Source organism: Artibeus jamaicensis, unplaced genomic scaffold (genome assembly GCF_021234435.1).
Source record: "Artibeus jamaicensis isolate MK-2021 breed Jamaican fruit bat unplaced genomic scaffold, CSHL_Jam_final contig_685, whole genome shotgun sequence".
Lineage (NCBI taxonomy): Eukaryota > Metazoa > Chordata > Mammalia > Chiroptera > Phyllostomidae > Artibeus > Artibeus jamaicensis.
Genome location: NW_026521924.1, coordinates 33,917,713 through 33,936,548, shown reverse-complemented (window position 1 = coordinate 33,936,548; position 18,836 = coordinate 33,917,713). Strand labels below are relative to the sequence as shown.

Sequence of the window (18,836 nt, the reverse complement as noted above, 5' to 3'; positions counted from 1 at the left end):
ATACCTGGGCCCAAGCAGGTCTCCCTGGTCCCTGGCCTTAGGACTGTGCCCTTCAGTGCTGAGACCGTGTCTGACCCAGCACAACACCCAGCCTCTGCTGCAGACCTGGGCTCTCAAAACCCAGTGCTGTTTGGGGAGAAGGTGGCAGCAGCTCTCAGGGCGGGTTTCCAACACAGGGCAGGAGAGAGAGAGAAACAGAGGCAAAGGTGGGGTGAGGGGCAGCCACGTTTAATTCAACCACCAGGGGACTGGAAGGGGCCAGAGCAGAGACTCCTTTTGCTCTAAAAAAACATTGATTCCCCAAAGCAAGTCACCTCCATCCTTTCAAAGGCGTCACTTGCCTGGACACCGCAGCAGCCCTGGCCTGACGCATGGACCTGGGCTGCTCTGCGTAATACGGGTGCCACCTGCGAGGCCTGGGGCTGGAAACAGTGCACCTGTGTCCGGCACCAAGTGGACGCAGGAGACGTGAGGCCCACCAGGCCAAAGGCACTGGGGCTGCCGTGTGTCCTGGGGCCCAAGGTCATGCAGAGGCCTCAGGAGGGAGTGCAGTTTGCAGGAGCTGGCGGGATGCCTGCAGTCCACTGGAACAGAAACAGCCCCGCCCCCAGGGCCCACCAACCCCTAAGCTGCCTTCGAAGACCCACCGAAGGAGCCATTTCCATCGCCACGACAACTAGAAACAAAAACAAACCAAAGCCCCTCTTGTGGTATTTTCGTCCAATTGCTTCAAATTAATTAGTGCAAAGCGAGACAGAGCCCCCTGTCACTGGGCCAGGAGGGCGGCCGGCCTCACACGAGTCTGCGTCTCTTGGAGTCCCTCTCCACGTCCCCCTCCTCGGTATCTGCCTCACAGCCGAGCGGGGACACCAGGTTCAGCAGAGGGTCCTCGGAGGCTCGCCCGAAGAGTGCCAGCAGGAGGGCCACACCGAAGCCCGTGGCTCGCTCGCCCTGCGGGCAAAGGGCAGTTGGAAATCCTCTGCCAGTTGGGCCAGACCCAGACCTGCTTGGCAAGCCCACCTCTGCTGGGAGGGACTCCAGACCAGGGAAAGGACGTCCACCTCCCTGTCTTTCCCTACAGGCCCCACTCAGCAGTCCTGCCAGACTCAGCACCAAGGAGTACGATAAGGGTGAGACCCAGGACCCTGAGCCTCCTGCCGAGGGCGGGCTGGCTGGGGAGGGACTGCACACAGCAGCCACTCTGCCCCCAGGGGTGAGGAGACCAGAGGGCAGGAGGGACCGCAGCTGGCTGGGAGGCTGGGCCATGAGCAGTGTGACCCCGGACACAGAATGTTCCCGATGAGCTCAGCCTGCAGCTCTGGAGCCAGAGAGGGGCTCTGGACATGCACGGGTCGGTGGGAGCCATGCCGGTGGGGAGCGGATGGTGGGAAAGCAGACCAGCGGGCCAGCCAACGAGGGGTCCCGACGGGCGGGAGGATGCCCACGGGGGCCCTGGACTCACGGCGTGCACAGGGGCGGCGATGTCCAGGTGGACCCAGACCCCGGGCCAGTCGAAGCCGATGTGTGAGGCAATGAAAAGGCCAGCACAGGAGCTGGGGCTGTTGTCCCGGTCCTGGGGGGCAGAAGGACAGACAGTGACTGTTCCCCTCACAGCAATGGGGGCGTCGCTGCGGACCCTCCCGCGCTCCCTGGACTCCTCCACTGCCATCCTCAGCCACCACTTTCCCTGGTGTCTGAAAACAGAGGCCTGGGGGAAGGGTCCAGTGCAGGGAGGCGGCGGAGACGGACCCCGGACCCCAAGGACTTTGCATGTGGTCTGCCTTCACCCCAGGGCAAGGAGGCACCCAGTGAAGGGACGGATGGCCGGGGCAACAGACCCCAGATGGGGAGGAAACCCAGTACCAGACATGGTGGACATGCTGGCAGGGAGCCGGGAGCGGTGTGTCCCTGCTCTGGACACCCTCCCCCACCCCCACCAAAGCATGGAGCTGGGGGCTCATGGGGGGCCCGCATCCATACTGCTGCTGGTTCGTGGGGTCACGCTGACTCCATGAGGGCAGCGCTCTGCCCACCCCGCTCCCCCCAGCTTGGGTGCCCCTCTGAGCTACCGCCACGGAGTTCTTCATGTCAGCCACAGCCGAGGTGAACTCGCTGAAGTGCAGCTCTGGGCAGTAGACAAGCGGGTGCACCAGGTCCCCACACTTCCTCCCGGACTTCACGCAGGCCGCCTCCCACTCGGCACTGTTGGTGAGCACAGCGGCGTGGTACTTGCCCGTGGCGATGCCCTGGGAGGCGGCCCCACAGGGGACCAGGGAGAGGCGGACACACGAGGCGAGAGAAGGCAGAGAGGAAACAAAGAAGCCGAAAGAGAGGTGGTGAGAGGCAAAGGCAGACAGCGGGAGGAAGGTTTCCTGTCCTGTCCCGGCATCTGGGCCCCGGTCCCCAGCTCTGCCACAGACAAGCTCCCTGGTCCCCCACCCAAATGACAAAGAGGAAGTGACAGCAGTGCAGACTCGCACCTGCGCCCCGGTCAGCGTGGCCATGTCCAGGATGATGTCGGCCCCCAGGTCCTTGCAGGCGTAGGACACGCCGTCCGCCAGCACCAGCCTGCCCTCGGCATCGGTGTTGTTGATCTCCACAGTCCTGGGGGCGGCAGAGACACCCCTCAGGATGGCGCTGCCTGGGGCCCTTGGAGTGAATCCCTTTGGCACTGGGGGGGCCCTGCCCAGAGCGCTCATCTCTGCAACCCCCCTGGGGGTCAGAGCCGCCACCGTGCCCTTGACAGCCATGTGGGGCCAGGGCTAGGAGCCAAGGCCACTGGGTCGACCCCACCTTGTCACTCAGCTGGGAGCTAGGGCAAGCCTGTGCCTTAGTTTCCCCTTCCATAAGGTGGGGGAACAGGCTCCCGTGGGCGACATTTATACAGTTCCTGGCCCCGGGTCAAAGTGGAGGAGGAAGTGCCACTCAGGGTAACTCTGGGGACAAGCACCCAGGTGTGTGTGTAGTGGAGGTGGGGGGCTGTCCCACCAGAGCAGGCTGGGTCCCAAGCTCCCGAGCCTTGACCACCTTCCCAGGCGGCCCCAGGAGCTAGTAGCCTGCAGTCCAGGGCTGCCTGCTGAAGGGCATCCTCTGGCAGGATGTGCCCCCGGCCGGAGTGAGCAGGGTGAAATCCGCCCCCCAGCTGGGCACGGCTCAAGCGGACCAGCCTGGCCCTGGAAGGAGGGGCAGGGCGCCCAGAGGGAGCCGGGCTGACGCGCAGTGACCCGAGGGGCGGCCTTACTTTCCGGAGTACAGCAGGTGGATGTCATCGGGCCGAGTGGCGTTTGGCCCCACTGAGTTCTCAGCCAAGCAGAACACGGCATGCAGGTTGTCCTTGAAACCCTGAGGGGACATGGGCAGAGGCTCCAGTTACAGGCTGGCGCTCATCTAGGGAGGCAGTGGGGGCCCTGGCGGGGGCGGGGCAGGCGGGCCTGCGCTGCCCAGCCAGGTGACCGCCTCATCGCCTGCTGCCGCCCTCCTCGTTAGTCTCCAGCCGGCATGGGGACAAGAGAACAGGAGACTCGTGCTCCTTCGGCAACGTCCCCCTGCAGGGCTCACGGACAGCCTGTGGCTCGCGGCTCTGCTTGAGAGAGACCCCAGCAAGGCCCATTTCCAATGTGGCTGAGACGGGCAGAATCAAGAGCTGGCCTGGCTCCGGGCCTGGCTCCAGAGGTGCCGGCCCCTCGGCCCTCTCAGAAGCCCCTGCCCCACGGGGACCCAGCCCCGCTGCCTCCTGGGATCTCTGCTTCCCTCTCAAGGAACAGGCTGGACTCCTGACTGGCATGGATGAGAAACGTTCATCCATGTGCTTTGAGTTCACCCCCAGAGGCCACGCCAGACAGGCAGGCCCTGTGGAGAGACTGGGTCTTGGGCTAAGTGACAGGAAGGGCCGAGCGGCTCAGACGCGTCATCCCCTGGTCCTGGCGCACCACACTGCTCATGGCACAAGGTTTTCCGAAGGACATCCCCCAACCTCACGCCCCACCCCGGAACATCATGGCTGCAGGGCAGGGAGGGGCTGCTCTGGAAGCCGAGCTTCCTCCCATTTTTAGAGCTTTTGGTCTCTGATGGGTGCAGATCCCCCAGGAAGAACAGGGGAGGCTGCGGGGGAGGGGCCACATCCCGGGAGCCCTCCCCCCACCAAACTGCTGAGTGGGACCCCACTAACCTGCTTGATGGCGGCTCTGAAGGCCCCTAGGATGGCTGCAGCACCCCCGCAATCCCTCTTCATCCCTGGCATGGTAGTCTGAGGGTGACACAAAGGGAGAGAAGGGTGAGTGGTTGCTGACTGGTCAGCAACAGTGCCCCACCCGCCCTATCCCGCCCTGCCGGGGGGGGGGGGCGGGGGGGCAGCACCCCAGAGGGGTTGCCCGGGCCCGCAGGACCTAGAAGAGAGATGCCAAGAAACACTTTAGAAGCAATGGGAAGTAGTGGCTGGAGACCGGGGACCCTCTCTAAGCACAGCTTTGGGGGTTACCCAACAGAACTGCCCCGGGTCGCGGGGGCGGGGAGGAGGGCACCTCCTGAGCTGCCACATCTGCAGTAGCCAGGCTGCTACACAGACAGACAAAGACACGGCCACCTTGGGCCGGAGGCTGGGGTGTGGCCAGCCACCAGGCTGCCTCGTGAGCAGGCCCCGCCTCCCTGCCTGGTGTGTAAAGGCGTCACCATCTAGCCTCACTGATGCTCTTGTTCTCGGCGCTCTCTGCTCCTCCACCTCACCATCTTGAATGACCCGCCCGTGTTAACGTGAACTCTACAGATGTCACTGTCACATTGCCACCCCCACCCCCACCGGCGGGGACCCCTGCCATCCTGCCATCCTGCCCACCGTCCACTGGTATCTCCTGGGTAGAGTGGTTTCGTGAGAGGCAGAGGCGCCCCCCTGCCACCAAGGTAAATGTGATGCTCCGTGAACTAGCAGAGAGTGGTTATGCATTTTTACATTGTATGGCCTCCCATGCTAACTGACAAGTTCACATTTTAAATTAACAGCAGGTCATCACACGTAAGGATTCAGGTTTGAAATGTACCGAGTGATGTTTTGAACCTTTATCAGATTGCGTGAGCCTCAAGTTTAAATGGAAACTATTTTTAGATATACACTGAGCTGCTTTTACAATTAAATCAAGCAAACGTGACCCGGCTAGCACTCTTGAAAATAAGCGATCTCTTTTGACCTGAACTGCGAGAAAGCACAGGATTGTTTAAACGGAAAAACAGGGCCTCGGGTCTGCAATCAAACCACTTGCAAAAAGGCCCGTGGAAACAGCTCGAGGTGGCCACTGGAATCACGTCCCTGTCCCTGGCACAGCCTCCCAACTACGGGCAGACAAATGCCACACTGCAATGGCAGGTCTGCTCATGCAAGCTTCACAGCGCCTTGTGCCGTTCTTGCTTTTCCAAAAGGAATGACTCCCAGAGTGGCACGAAGGTGGCATTTGCCCTTTGCACTGGGCTGGCACTCACACCTACGGGCCACAAGCGACAAGTGGACAGCAGGCACGGCACGGAACGTGGCGTGGCACTGAGGCGGACCCCCGGTGCCCGGCCTATTTCCGGCCCCCAGGAAAGTAAAGCGTGGCCGGCTTCCTTTGCCTTCCCCTGCCAAAGCAGTGAGGTTACTAACGTGTAGCGAATCTCAACGCTGGAGTACAGCTGCTTTCGATATTTCCTGTGACGGAATGGGGCCCAGCGGGGCTCCAGCGATGGGGGGCTGGTTTGGGAGGAGGCAGAGAGCAGCCCCGAGTTTCCACCTCCTCCAGCCTGTTCTCACCAGCACCCTTCTTACTTGAAAGAACAGCTCGGCTACGACAGTTTTTTGGCAGCTAATTTCTAAAAAATGCACAAAGTGGGCCTCTCCCTTCCAGGAAAAGTTCTATTGTTGTTTGTTGCCAATGGTAAAATTTGAGCTTTTAAGAAAAAAAAAAAAGTCCGAATATTTGGAAAACTTAACATCTGCCTCCAGCTTCCAAATACTCAATGCCTTTTTAAAATGGCAGGGGGGGGTGATATTAACAAATGTGATTAAAAAATATATTGTGGGATGAAATGTGTCAAACTTGAGGAGTTCTGCATAAAACTCTGCCAACGGGGTCTTTCAAATGACCCACGCACGTTACGACAAAGTCACCCATTCACAGTTCACACCAGATCAGTCGGTTTTAACGTGGCAGCATGATCTTCACTGATGTCCCTTCAGGTTCCACGTTAGAACTAACTTTCCAGGAGCCACCGCTCGTCAAGGTTGGGTGTAATAGTGAAGGAGAGCGCTCTCGGTTCTGTGGCGTGCACTAAAAATGCTTCTCCTTCTCCACCTACAGAGTGAGTGAGGCCCGACTTCCCTCCCCCATTTCAGTGGGAACCACGTCTCACAGCGCAGACAATGCGGAGGCAGCCACGTGAGCACAGTTGCGTCTACTGAGGCGGGTGCGGAAGAGACTTGGGAAAACGCAAAACGATGCCGCTCTTCTCACTCGTTTTCTCCACTTTGGAAAACATAGTTATTTCCATATTTGCATTAACATGCAGATCGACAATGGGTCTGTGTTATTTTTAAATGAATAAATATATCTTTGCAATGTCCCGGTTTTAATTTCTAATACGGGAAATACCGACACACATCACTCTTATACTCAAAACATCTTTGGATCCGTGTTTTAAGAGCATTGGGGGTCCTGAGACCGACACAGTTGATGCTAGTTCTTGCTGATCCTGGTTTGCCTTCGAAACCTTTGGAAATGGAACCGTAACTGTTCTTCCTGAGTTGGGGACTGGTGCAACCAGCAAAATGACTAATTTCCAGAAAGCCCCGATTCTCACTCCGACCCTCCCACAAGCCAACATCCGAAACAAGCATCTGATCGGGGGTGGGGGGTGGGGGTGGGGTGGGGAGCAAGCCCATGGTTCCACCAGCCAGCTTTCAGCTGCCTCCGGGGCAAGGGTGGGAGGAAGGGGGTGTCCAGCTCCAGAGCAGCTAGAGGGAACTCACTGTATGGGGAGAATCGAAAAGCAGTAATAAACTGACTGAAAGTCAGCCTGCCTGCTGTCATCAGTGGTAAATCACTCCGAAAAAACCTGTTGTTGGTTGAAGCCAGTCCTAATCATATAAATAAAAGCTTCAAATTGCCCATTTTAATTACTAATCCTTTTAGAAACATTATTCTAATGGACGGTAATAACTGCCGGTTTCCCAGCTGGCCCACAAGCACAGCGAGGCCACGCGCCTCCAGGAGGAGGGCGGCCCCCCGAGGGTGTGCCGGGTGACCGGGCCAGCGCCGGGGGCTGGCGCGTGGGGGCTGCGAGTCTCAGGCTCCTGCTGCCTTCACACGGTGGGCTCCAGGGGCGCTGTGAACTCGGGTCTCTAAGCTTCCCTCAACCGATGGGAGTGCCTGGAGTTGCACCTGAGAGGTTTTCACTCCACAGACGTTCGAAGGCCGCTGGGATCAATCTACAGCATCCCGGCTCCTGGGGCTTCTTGGGAAATGGGGTTGTTAGCAGACCCCACCAAGCGGCCCTTAGGCTGAAGATTTTTCCTGAGTAGTTGTGCTTTGGAGGTCCCAGAAACTCCTCAAAATGAAAAGTAGTAGCCTCAGCCACGAGTAAAGACAGATGGATACACCTGGGACTTCCATCTAGTGCATATGAAGACGTGAAGGTGGGTTTTGATCAAGTCTTGGGCAGGTCTGCGGGGCTGAGGCCAGAGAGCAGGAACTATCGGGCTCATATCCACCATTGCCACCGACACGGAGGCATGAGTTTTTTCCATTTAAAAATGACATTAATACTATTTAAATGTGTTAATCCATGCCTGTTTTCTTCATTTGTATTGTAATATTGATTTGAAGTTCTCTACTGGCAGGAAAATATATAAGGAATTCAATAGAAGAGAATTCACTGTCAAGTTAATTTGATACCAGCATGGGTTTTTTTTTTTTTAACCGTTATTATTATTACTTTCATTTCCTGACTAGTCCTGAAAATAATTCTGTTGTTTGGAGAAGGAGGAAGAATGTTGGAAAACAATAACAAACAACAACAACAGAAAAAACAGATCGCCTACTGCAGCACAATGCCTACCCCACATAGTGACTGATGCTGGGGTTCCGTCAGAGAGGTGACAGGGCATGGTGGGGCCTGCGGCAAACCGCAGGATGCAAAGGCTGTGTCCCTGGGGCAGCGTCCCTGGGTAGCCACCACTGAGCTCAGCGGAATGCTGTCAGGCAGGAATGCGGGACCAGCACAGCCAGATTTTCTGAGCCTACAAAAGGTCACAAATCTGGTCTTTTGGGAGAATGCTTCCTGATTTCAAAAGTTGGTAACTAACTCAAATTTTGAAACACCATTTGGGCCCCGGCCAGGTAGGTCAGTTGGTTAGAGCGTCATCTCGATACACCAAGGTTGTGGGTTCGACCTCCGGTCAGGGCACATACAAGAATCAGAGAACGCATCTGTGAGTGAAACAAGTTGGATGTTTCTCTCTTTCCCTCCCTCTCCCTTCCTCTCTCTCTCTCTCTAAAATCAATAAATTAAAAAAACACGCCGTCTGGGCCAACAGGACACAGCTGCAGGCCACGTGGGCAGCCAGCGTTCAGTGCCTGCGCTCTCCGAATGAGCTCAACCCGCCCGCTCCCTTCCAAAGCTTTCTCTGGGGGATGGTCGATTCTCTTCCTTTCGCATTTCCTAGGGCGTCGATTTCACATGCCTGCTCCCTCTGAGGCCCCCCACGCCCTGAGCCCAGCCCCTCCCAGTTGTGTGGAGGGGAGCAGTTGAAGGCATCCGGCTCTCCCTGTTCCTGGTGCAAATGGGGCTCCTGTGCCCCAAAAGCACTGGGTGTGGAGGAGGCTCGGCCACTGAGCGGCCGACAGATTCAGGCACAGGCTGGCACTCCTTCAGTCCCTGTCGTCCCGAGATCATGAACTTCAAAGACCACCACGGGAATGATGGCTGAGACTTTAGCGTCACAGCCATGCTCCCTGGCAGCTGGCCTCCAGGTCCAAATCCCCCTGGCTGTACCCAGGGCACTGCTCCCTGCTCACCTTCCCACAGGGACACCTGGCTCCTTGAAGGCTGCCTCCTGGGGTTCTGCTTTCCCGCCCCTGAAGCATTTCTGCAGCTTTTTTCTGGCTTCTCTCCAGATTTTTTTTGTTTCCAGACTCCTGTTCGCAGGGTGAGCCCATGATCGCGTCCCTCTCAGAAGGGGAACAGGGCCCATTAACCCTCTTCCTGAACTCAACTCCCCAAAGGCACGCCCCATTCCAAGCTTCCAGATACCTGGCCACCTTCCTCCAGCACCTGGAAGCCAGGAGCCTGCCTAGATCCCCCGCACCCTGGGACCCCCCAAGCTCTGGCCCCAGCACCTCACCTTCCCTTTGATGCTGAGACCCCCGGTGTCATAGACGATCCCTTTGCCCACCCATGCAATGGTTTGGGTGGCTCCATCCGGGGTGTGGCTGAGGATGGCCAGAGCCGGGGGGTGGAGGGCGGCTTTGCCAACGCCATAGATTCCTACGAAAAGCACAGGGAGGGGTTGGTCAGGCTCAGGCTGAACTGAGCACAGGACTCCCCGCAGCCCCCCAGAAACAGCAGCTCTCCCACCAGAAACGTCCCCTGGTCCTGGGATCTTTCTCCTGGTGAGCTGCGTGTCCCAGCCAGCTCCCTGCCCTCTTTCCTGCCCCCTGGCCAGCGGGGAATGAGGAATGCAAACCAGTTCCAAAGCTCTGGACTGCAAACGGATTCTCGGCAAAGCATTGTCAGGCAAGAAAACCCGCTGAGGAAAAAAATATTGTATGGTTCCCAGGAAGAGATGAACAGGACCGCAGAAGAAAATGATTTCTGGACAACACTCCGTGTTCTCCAGCCCACACTCGGCCTCCCTTCCACGAACCCTCTGTGCTCTCAGGTCACGGCACTGCCCTTTCCAGGCTTACTCCTACTGCACTGCCTCGCTGTGCAATGCACCCCCCATCTTTGCGAGAAAGTCGTGGCCCACTGTGGGCAGAGTCCATGCCTCGGGTCCCCCAGCAACAGAACTGAACAACCACAGCAACCAGGACAAGAGGCAATAATGGCTGCCTGACGACCTCCTACTCATCCTACAAGACCCACTGCAGAGGTTGCCTCCTCTGTGAAGCTTTCCCCGACAGGCACTGCCTCTCCCTCCACTTGCAATGGGTTCCTCTAGGGCAGACACTGCTGAGATGGCCACCCAAGGCCCCTGCCCCAGGGCACTCATGATCTCTTTGGCCCAGTGCGGGGCAAGACCTCCTATCTCACTTCTGCACACAGCAAAAATGAGGAGATGCCACCTCGAAGACGAGGTTACAGAGACCTTGGCTTGCTTGCTCTTTCTCAGCCCTTGCCCAGAGGGAAGCAGCTGCCATGCTGTGAGCTGCTCAAGGAGAGGCCCATGTGACAAGGACTGGTGTGCCAGCCCCTGAGACCCACTGGCAGAGCCTTGAGTGGGACTGCCTGGGGCACAGTCCCAGCCCCAGTCAAGCTTTCAAATGAGGGCAGCCTGGGGGAAGACCTTGGGCCTGAACCTCCACCCACAGAGCTGTGAGGTCACGAATGCATGTCCCTTTCAGCTGCCACCTTGTGGGGTCATTTGTTCTATAGCCACAGAGGACAAATACAGTGACCTGACTCAGCACCAGGTCCTGGGCTCTCTGCGCCTCTGGTGCCTGGGCTGTGGGGGTGGGGGGACCGGTCTGGTCCACAGGGGAGGCTGTCTGCAGAGGCGGCTTTGAGCCACGGTGTGCAGCACATGGCAGCTCTGCCCTGAGAGTACCTTGGAGGCACGTGTTCCAGATGGAGGGAGCCCCAGTACGAGGCCCTGGTGTGGACGTGACCGTGTGCATTCGAGGAACAGAAAGGCCCTGCTAAGTTGGCCCCGAGACGGGGACAGCAACACGTGAGGGGGCCGGAGAGGGGGCAGAGGGGAGGACTTGGATCCTACGGCTTCCAGAGTCTGAGTCAGAATCTGAACCGCTGCCTCCTTTCTCCCCGAGAGATGGGCTGCTTCCCAGGGTCTGGTTCCAGGGCTGGACATAGGCCAGTTCCTTTCGGGATGAAGCAGTAACGACACCCCAGGCGGCCCCCTGCCACTTTGCCAGCCAGGGTGCCCAGGACCACTCCCCAAGGCCAAGAACTGCGAGGACCAACCCCGACTCACCTCCAAATCCTCTCGTCTTCAGCTCCTCATCCCGGATGATGGTTGGGGTGATCCCCAGCTCTTTTCCAACTTCCTTAATCTCCTGGATGTGTTTGTGGAAAAAACAACGATGCAAAGACATGTGAAGACAGCTTGACCGCAGGCGAGGCCAAAGCCCTGGGCCAAGGAGGAGCGGACGGCTCTGTGGTGGGGGAGAAAGCAGGCTCGGAGGCCAGGGGCTTGCACTCCCTCACTCTGAGTGTGATTAAACCCAGGAGAAAAGGCTCACCCTCCAAACTCTGCAATTTCCTGCAGCTCATGGCTGGAGTCCTGCAGAGAGGCCTTCGAAGGAGGCTCTGTCCCCCCTCCGCCCTCGGTGGAGCATGCTGGCCTCTCAGAGCTGGGTGGAGAGCAGAACTTTGTCCGCAGCAGTGCCAAGTGTCCCCAGGCAAAGGGCCAAGACTGTAAACATTGTCCCCCTCTGGCCCCCCAGCTTTCCGCTGACCTTCTCTGGGGGTCTACGAACACCCACTCCATCCTGGTCCCACCCTCTGGGCGACGCACCTCGAGGAACGTGTCTGTGTTCATCTCGTTGCAGGGCGTGTCCACGATGCGGGCTGCCAGCCGTACGCTGTCTGTGGCGTTTGTTAAGCACTAGGAAAAAAAAAACCCATAGGCTGTCACAAGGGCCCCGGGGCCAGGAAGGGGGCAGCCATCTGAAAGCCGAGGAAGGCACCATCTCCAGAGTCCACCTTGACCTTGGACTTCCAGCTTCCAGAATGGCCATGAGTAAATGTCTGCTGGTCAGGCCACTGCCTCTACGGGCTTTTCTTATGGCGGCCTGAGTGGACTAACACACTCTCCCCTCTCTTCCTGGGCAGGGGCGGGGGCGCCCAGCCATCCCATGGGACACTTCTCATAAGCCTCGTCCTCCAGAAGCTTCTCTGGATGCTCCTGAAGGAGTAAAAGCACTCTACGGCCTCAACCTCTGGGTCAAGGGCAGCAAGCCCATGAGGGGAGCTGGCAGAGGCTCCCAGGGCCCCACCGGGCCACCACCATAGAGCCTACACCTTGTCACGAGTCAGTTTCCTCACCACAGAAAGCAGGATCATTCATTCATTCATTCATTCATTCCACCCACGCTGATATAAGCACCTACTGCGTGCCGGGCTCCCTGCTAGACTCAGAATCTGAGGGTAGCCGAGACTGCAACATACCACTCCACTCAGTGCTACAGAGGAGGAGGGTATGAGAGACCGCAGGGACCTGGAGGGGACCAGGGGCTGGGTGGGCACTGAAGAGGTTCCCATCAAGGAGCAGAAGGCCACTCTGGCAGCTGGCACCTCCTGAGATTACAATTCGAGACAGGAGGAGGTGGCAGTGTGGAACTCCGCCCCCTGCCAGCGTGGCCCCGGTAGGTCTCTGCACATCTCTGAGCCTCAGTCTACCCCACGCCAGGATGAGAATAACAACGGGGCCCCCTCAGAGGGCCCAACTGACCCCAAGGGTGCGCGCATGTGCTAGAGCAGGGCCTGACCCCTGACAGGTGCCCAGAGGACCCTGGCTGTCAGGTGACCAGCTTTGCCTTCCTGAGGCAGCGGGGAGGGAGAGCTGGGGGAGGGACCAGTTAAGGGATTACCGTGGGTCTGGTGCAATGGGGGCGCCCTGAGCGACAGCGTCGGGCCACCTGCTATGAAAATCGTGTGTCTGAGCAGGTCCCTGCCCTCCGGGGGCTTCGGAGGTGGCAGTGACAGAGGGTGATGTGGGAGAAAGGACAACCTGGGTCTGGCTGCTGGCGGGGGCACGGAGATGGGGTGAGGGCGCAGAGCCCTGGGATCTGGGAGGGTCACAGCACCGGGGAGGGTGCTTTGTGTGACATTCAGCCACATGAGGACTTCAGAGCTGGAAGTCACTTCGGCCTTGCCCGGCCCCAAAAGTGTTCTCCTGAGGGTCCGGTGAAACAGTGGAAGTGTGAGCCCACCGTGACGGAGACATGACGCACACGTGCACAGGGTTATTGACACGAGAACGGGGAAGTGCCAGTGCTGCTCAGGTGCTCAACACTCACTGGCTGGACAGAACCTCCTCCTGAAAATGCAGCCCAGCCTGGCGGCAGGGCCCCGCAGTGCTGGGGGAAGGCCTGCAGGGCCTTCTCAGGAAGGACAGCAGCGCCCCAGCCACCCCCCCGCAGGAGGGGGAGCACACCCCCAGACACCCCGCCCCACGGCCCAGGCACACTGTCTGAACGTCCAGGCACCTACTTGCAAAGTGGACACTTCCACCAGCCCGTTGTCTTGTCCCACCAGGAAAAACTCCACGGTGACCGTCTTCTTCTCAGTGCGCCGTGCCGCGCCTGAGCGGTGGGTGAACAGCGGGAAGGCTCGGGCCAAGGCGCAGGCGGAGGCGAAGACGTCAGAGCGCTGACAGGCCATCTGCAGCGCGGAGGACTGGGATGAGGGCAGGAAGGGGGTACAGGACTCGGGGCCACCCAGGGAGCTGCAATCCGGCAGCGCGGGGGCTCACAGCTGGGTCAGAGGCCACCGCGCACACAGTCTGGACCCAGGTGTTCCAACCGGGCCTTCCCCTCAGCCATTCGCTGCCTCTCTACCCGGGAAAGAAAACCTCAGTGACCCTACGCCATCTGCGGCCTCTGACGACAGGAAAGCAGGACGTGAAGGGACTGATGGACCCAAGTGTGGAACTGCATCTCAGATCCGTCTACAGAACTGATCTGGGGGAGACGGCTTCATGTCTCTGGCCTCAGTTTCCCTGCCTGTGCGGCAGGAGTGACAATGTCAGGGTTGTGGCAGCATCTGACCTACTGTGGGCCAGTGCTCTGCAGGCCTGGCGAGCTAGGGCCCTACGCTCCCCGCCTGCACTGGGAGTTTCTGGCTTCCCTCCACGGCACTCACCACGATGCACCGGTGTGTTCCCGGAGGCAGGCAGGTCCGCACAAGCCGGGTGACGAAGTGGGCGGCTGAGGGGCTGTTGTGCCGGCTCACCCGGGAGGGCAGGGCAGCCACAGTGGCGCAGTTCAGGTAGAGGGGACAGCTGTCCGTGGGGTTGGGGTTGAGCGTGTTTAGAGCAGCCTGCCAGAGCTGGACGGGAGGGGACAGATGAAGACAGACAAGACCTCAAACAGTCTGCATGCCAGGTGGCCCCTCAGGGCACGTGGACACTTGGAGTGCTAAGGGGCACTTGTGCAGTGTCCCCAAGGCTCCTGCTATCCATCATGGAGACGTGTGGCCTCTCACTAGAACTCGGTGTAGGTGTCTGCAGGCACAATTACATTCTGTGGGGTTCGGCAGGGGCGGGGCTTAAAGGTCGGTTTGGGGGCTGCTTTGCTTCAAACGCAAGAAACCCCCGCTGGGGGTACCCAGCCAGGTGACATTGAAAGTGGGGACAAGTGGGCACGGCCACAGGGGTTTGGGAGGAAGCATTTCCTTCGAGGTGGCCCGTGTGTGCGGGCTGGTTGTGTTGAGGCGCGGCCGAGGCCTGCCTGGAGGCCGGCCTGGCCCTACACGCCCCAGCAGCAAGCAGGCGGCAGGCGGGCGGGGGCTCAGGAGCGGGCCAGGCGGGGCCTCGGCGCCTCCCCGCCGCCCGATCCCGCCCGCCCCCCGCTAGCCGGCGGGCCGCACAGGGCGGCGGCGGCCCGCTCACCTCCTCGGTGACCCGGGGCTGCAGCTTCCCACGGACAAGGCTCCAGGGCACGCGGTGCAGGTGGTGCAGCTGGCCGAGCAGCAGCAGCGGCCGGCTCTGCGGGTCCGCATCCCCGGCGCTCGCTTGGAACTGCAGCCCCACGCTCGCCATCTTCGCTGGCCCGCGCGCCCCACCCGGCCCGGCCGCAGCGCCCGCTCTGCACGGGCTCCGGCTCCAGCCCGGCCTCGGCCTCGGCACCGCCCCGGCCCTGCCCGGCCGTCCGGCCCCGCCTCCCCCGCCGCTCCGGGCCGCTCCGGGCCGCTCGCGAGAGGTGCTGGGCCCGCCCGGGGCGCGAGGGGGCGCGAAGGGGCGCGAGGGGCGGAGGGCAGGCCGGGGCCGGGCTCGCGGAGCAGGCCCCGAACTCCGTGCAGGCCCCAAACTCCTGGCTCCGAGCTCCTGGCAGGCAGGCAGCGACCCACAGGCCTCTACCCGAGCAGGCCCCAAACCCGGGCAGGCCCCCAAGTAGGTCTTGCCCTCAAAAGGAGGAAGCACAGCTCTCCAGACAGCCTTCTGGCAGAGGGCCCTGGCCCACAGCCCCAGCAGGCAGCCAGGCGACCTGGTGGCCTTGACCTCAGGGTGGGCCTGAACAGACTCAGGCTCAACCTCAAGTCCACCACAGCAGTTACCACCGGTCCGGAGTGTGTATAAGCCCTAAACAGATCCAGCCCCAAAGTGAAGCGGGTCTGCAGGGGCCTCTGAGCACCCAGTGGTGGTCTCGGGTGACACCACACTGGCAGGCCTGCCCTCATCACACCTGCCTGGGAGTCAGGTTTGGCTCGGCATCCTGCTTTTTGGATCTGCGCCAGCTCCAAGTTCTCTCAGGCCCCCACTGGCTGGTGTGGTGGGCACTGCCACGTCTTTCCCTCCTCATTAATGGGCTTCTCCCTGTGGCTCAGACCCTCACTATCTGCCAGGCACTGTCCCAGATGTGACAGGGGTGGCAGAGAGGAGGGCTGCCACCCAGGTTGCAGTTTCTGAGTTGGCCAGTTGTAAATCCAGGCACTGCCTTGCTTGGTGGGGGACCATCCCCCAGCCCAGCCCTTGACACGAGGCCTGTTACCTGGCGAGAGTCTGGGTGAGCTGCAGCCTCTCCCTCAGCTCTGGGAGAAAGGATGGAAGAGAGGGGGAGTCAGTGGGTGACTTACAAAAGAGCACCCGAGTCACCTGTCACTGAAGACGGGGTGCCGGGAGGGTGTTGGAGGCACCTGGTAGATGGCGGGTGTGACGTTGGTGAGGGTCCCAGTTCCTGCTGTGGCTCAGATGCAAGGTCCAGGGACTGATGACCCAGGTGTGGAAGTGGTACTCAAGAGTCATTTAAAAATAAGTGTTACCCTATCCCACCATGGCTGGACATTCAAAGGCCTTTGCTTGGCACCCCTCTATTGCCTCAGCTCCTTCCCAGACCACTCCTCTCACTGAATTTCCTCTTCATGATCAACCTTTAGGGCAGCAGAGCCTACTCCCCAGCGTGCCATGAGGCTTCCAGCCCCTCTCCTAGCTCACCTCCCCCTCCCTAACTTGCAACCAAGCCACAAGCCACGCTTGCACCTTCCCTGCCTCTTCCGCAGCTCCTGGGCCGTGCTCCCTGGGAGCGTCCCGCTGGGCTAGGAGCTTCAGCATTCTGCAGGCAGGTCGCTTTGTCTTTCTCCTCCAGCCCCCGGCACAGAGCAGGCACTCAAAAAACAGTTGTTGAATGAGTGCAACGAATTCCTTCGAAACCCCTAGCTTTCCCCACGTAAAAGTCTGTGCTAATTGGGTCTTATTTTCTTCAAAAGATTTTACAGCAGCTGAATGTTTTCACACATTTGTATAGGGTACGACAAGCACACACGGAGATCTATCACTGTTTTCTTCTGTTTGCAAACACATCGCAGACAAGCGCAGGGCATTCTAGCAGGGGGCGAGGCAGCGGGGGATCACCCTAAAGGGCGAGTGAGGTAAGCAGGGCCTGGCGGATGAAACAGGCCTGGTGCAGGCGGACGAGACGGGGGCGGGGCAGGGAGGCGTCCAGGTGGGGAGCAGCCCGGCAGGAGGGCGCAGACCCAGACTGTCCACAGGGCTCTCCGTGTACGGACAGGAGGCACCGGTGACGGTGGCGGGGGTGGTGGGCTGGAGACTCTGACTCATTGCATCGACTTTTGCAGACTGTGAAAGGATCCAAGAAGCGCTTTAGAGCCAGATCCTGGCCGTTCTGAGTACAGGGAATTGGAGGGGGAAAGAAACTCTCAGTGTTGAGATGATTCTGGAGGCTCTTTCCTTGTAGACGGCCTCAGGACAGGATGGATGTGATGATTCAATCCAACCACATTTATTGAACACTTACTCCACATAAAGCAAGAAAAAAAAAACACAGATGCTTGTTAGAAGCAGATATTACTGATTTTGGTTTTGAGCGACCCCCAAATTGACACCCCCAAATAAAACAGAATGTTAAGGAATTGTTCCACCTCAGATGCCTGACAGTTTCCTCAAGGTGGGGCCCAGGGCAGATGCACAATCACCCAGGACCAGGCACCTTTTACTGCACTCCCCAGACTCTCAAACCAGTCCGAGAGGCGGCACTCTGCTGGGATAAAATTTTATGAAGCTGTTGATCCAGAGGGTGGTATGTATTCCACCATCCATGGGAAACTCACCTCAATTAAATTTCCTTTAAACAATGAAAACAAAATAACTTACCAGATCTTTAATGCAACCCAAGAAGAAATTTAATGCTTTGGGGGACTTGAGGCTCCTTCTAAAACTCAACTGGGTGTTCGGACCTAATTTAGGCGTTGAGCAGCAGACTGAAAAACTTCTGGAAGAAATCAGAATAAAGGTCCCAGGACTTATTGGGAAGTCGTGGGGTGCAGTCCACATTCTGGACACACCTCTGACAGCCCATCTCGTGAGATGGCTGTAGGCGGAGCCACCGGCCCCCTCTCCGGAAGAACCTGTTTCATCTTTCCGGTGTTTTCATTCATCCGTTCAACATCCATTTCCTGAATGTCAACTCTAGAAAGCTCCAGGCCCGGTCAGGCTTTGGAGGTGCCCAGAAGCCCAGTCCCCAGGAGTTGAATTTGGAGATGTGGCAGCTGGGTCCTGAGAGTGGGTCGTGTGCCGAGGGCCAAGCTCCGATAAGGGGGTTGTTCAGCAGGAGCCCAAAATACTCAAGGGCACGGTCCATTCCAGAACCAAAAACAGCAGGAGCAGCTGCACGTTATGTAGACCTAGGCTGAGCCAGGGAGTTTGGACTTGACCTTGTAGGTAACTGAAAGCCAAGTGAAAGTGCCCCAGTCAGGAAGGTGGGGTGCATGCCCGGGTGAGAATGGCCTGCTTCTTCCTCGAGGGAGGAAGAGGAGGCAGGCTCAGCTCCAACCACCTCCCACCCGGGCGCCGTCCCAGGGCAGCTGGCCGGAAAGGGAGGCCACATCTGACAAGGCGGGCATGCTCACAGGACCTCACCGAGCACCACTATGTCGTCTGTGCCTCCCGAATCACGCCCTCCATGCTGGGACCCCAGCAAGGGTCTCAGCTCCACTCTGTGAATATTGAGACACGCTACCTGGGAGGTTGGCACCCGGTGTAGCCCGAAGGATTGAAAAATGAGCTAATCACCATGAAAGCCATTTCTCTAGAAACTTTTTTTGAAAATGCATCAACTTATGGAAAAGTTGAAAAGCCAGTGCACTTCATACCCTTTACCTACACTCACGTGTGTGTGTGTGTGTGTGTGTGTGCGCGCCATTTCAAGTTAGTTGCAGACACCGAACCCTAAACACCTCAGTGTGTCCCTCAGCAACAAGGACTTCCTCGTCCTACCCATAGAACTTGTCATCAAAGCAATGCTATGACCTAACACAAGGTCCACACCAGAACCCGTCATTTCCCCGACACAGCCTTCACGGCCTTCTCTCTCTCAAAACCGGGACCCGAACAAGGACCAGGAGTTCCGCTTGGCTGTCAGGTGCCTCTGCTCCTCCCTCGAATCCAGAACAGCCGCTGC

The 18,836-nt window shown here is 58.9% G+C and overlaps 1 protein-coding gene across 1 annotated transcript; it reads right to left on the bottom strand.

The window, feature by feature from the left end:
• Positions 1-207: 207 nt before the first annotated feature.
• Positions 208-15,258, bottom strand: NPEPL1 (aminopeptidase like 1). Its single transcript, XM_037153494.2, has 12 exons — positions 14,813-15,258; positions 14,065-14,250; positions 13,414-13,584; positions 11,717-11,806; positions 11,174-11,255; positions 9,365-9,507; positions 4,169-4,246; positions 3,242-3,342; positions 2,481-2,604; positions 2,070-2,246; positions 1,463-1,573; positions 208-951 (listed from the first exon to the last, which is right to left on the bottom strand). The coding sequence occupies exons 1-12, from the start codon at positions 14,960-14,962 to the stop codon at positions 793-795; spliced, it is 1,572 nt and encodes a 523-aa protein (XP_037009389.2). The 5' UTR covers positions 14,963-15,258; the 3' UTR covers positions 208-792.
• Positions 15,259-18,836: the final 3,578 nt, after the last annotated feature.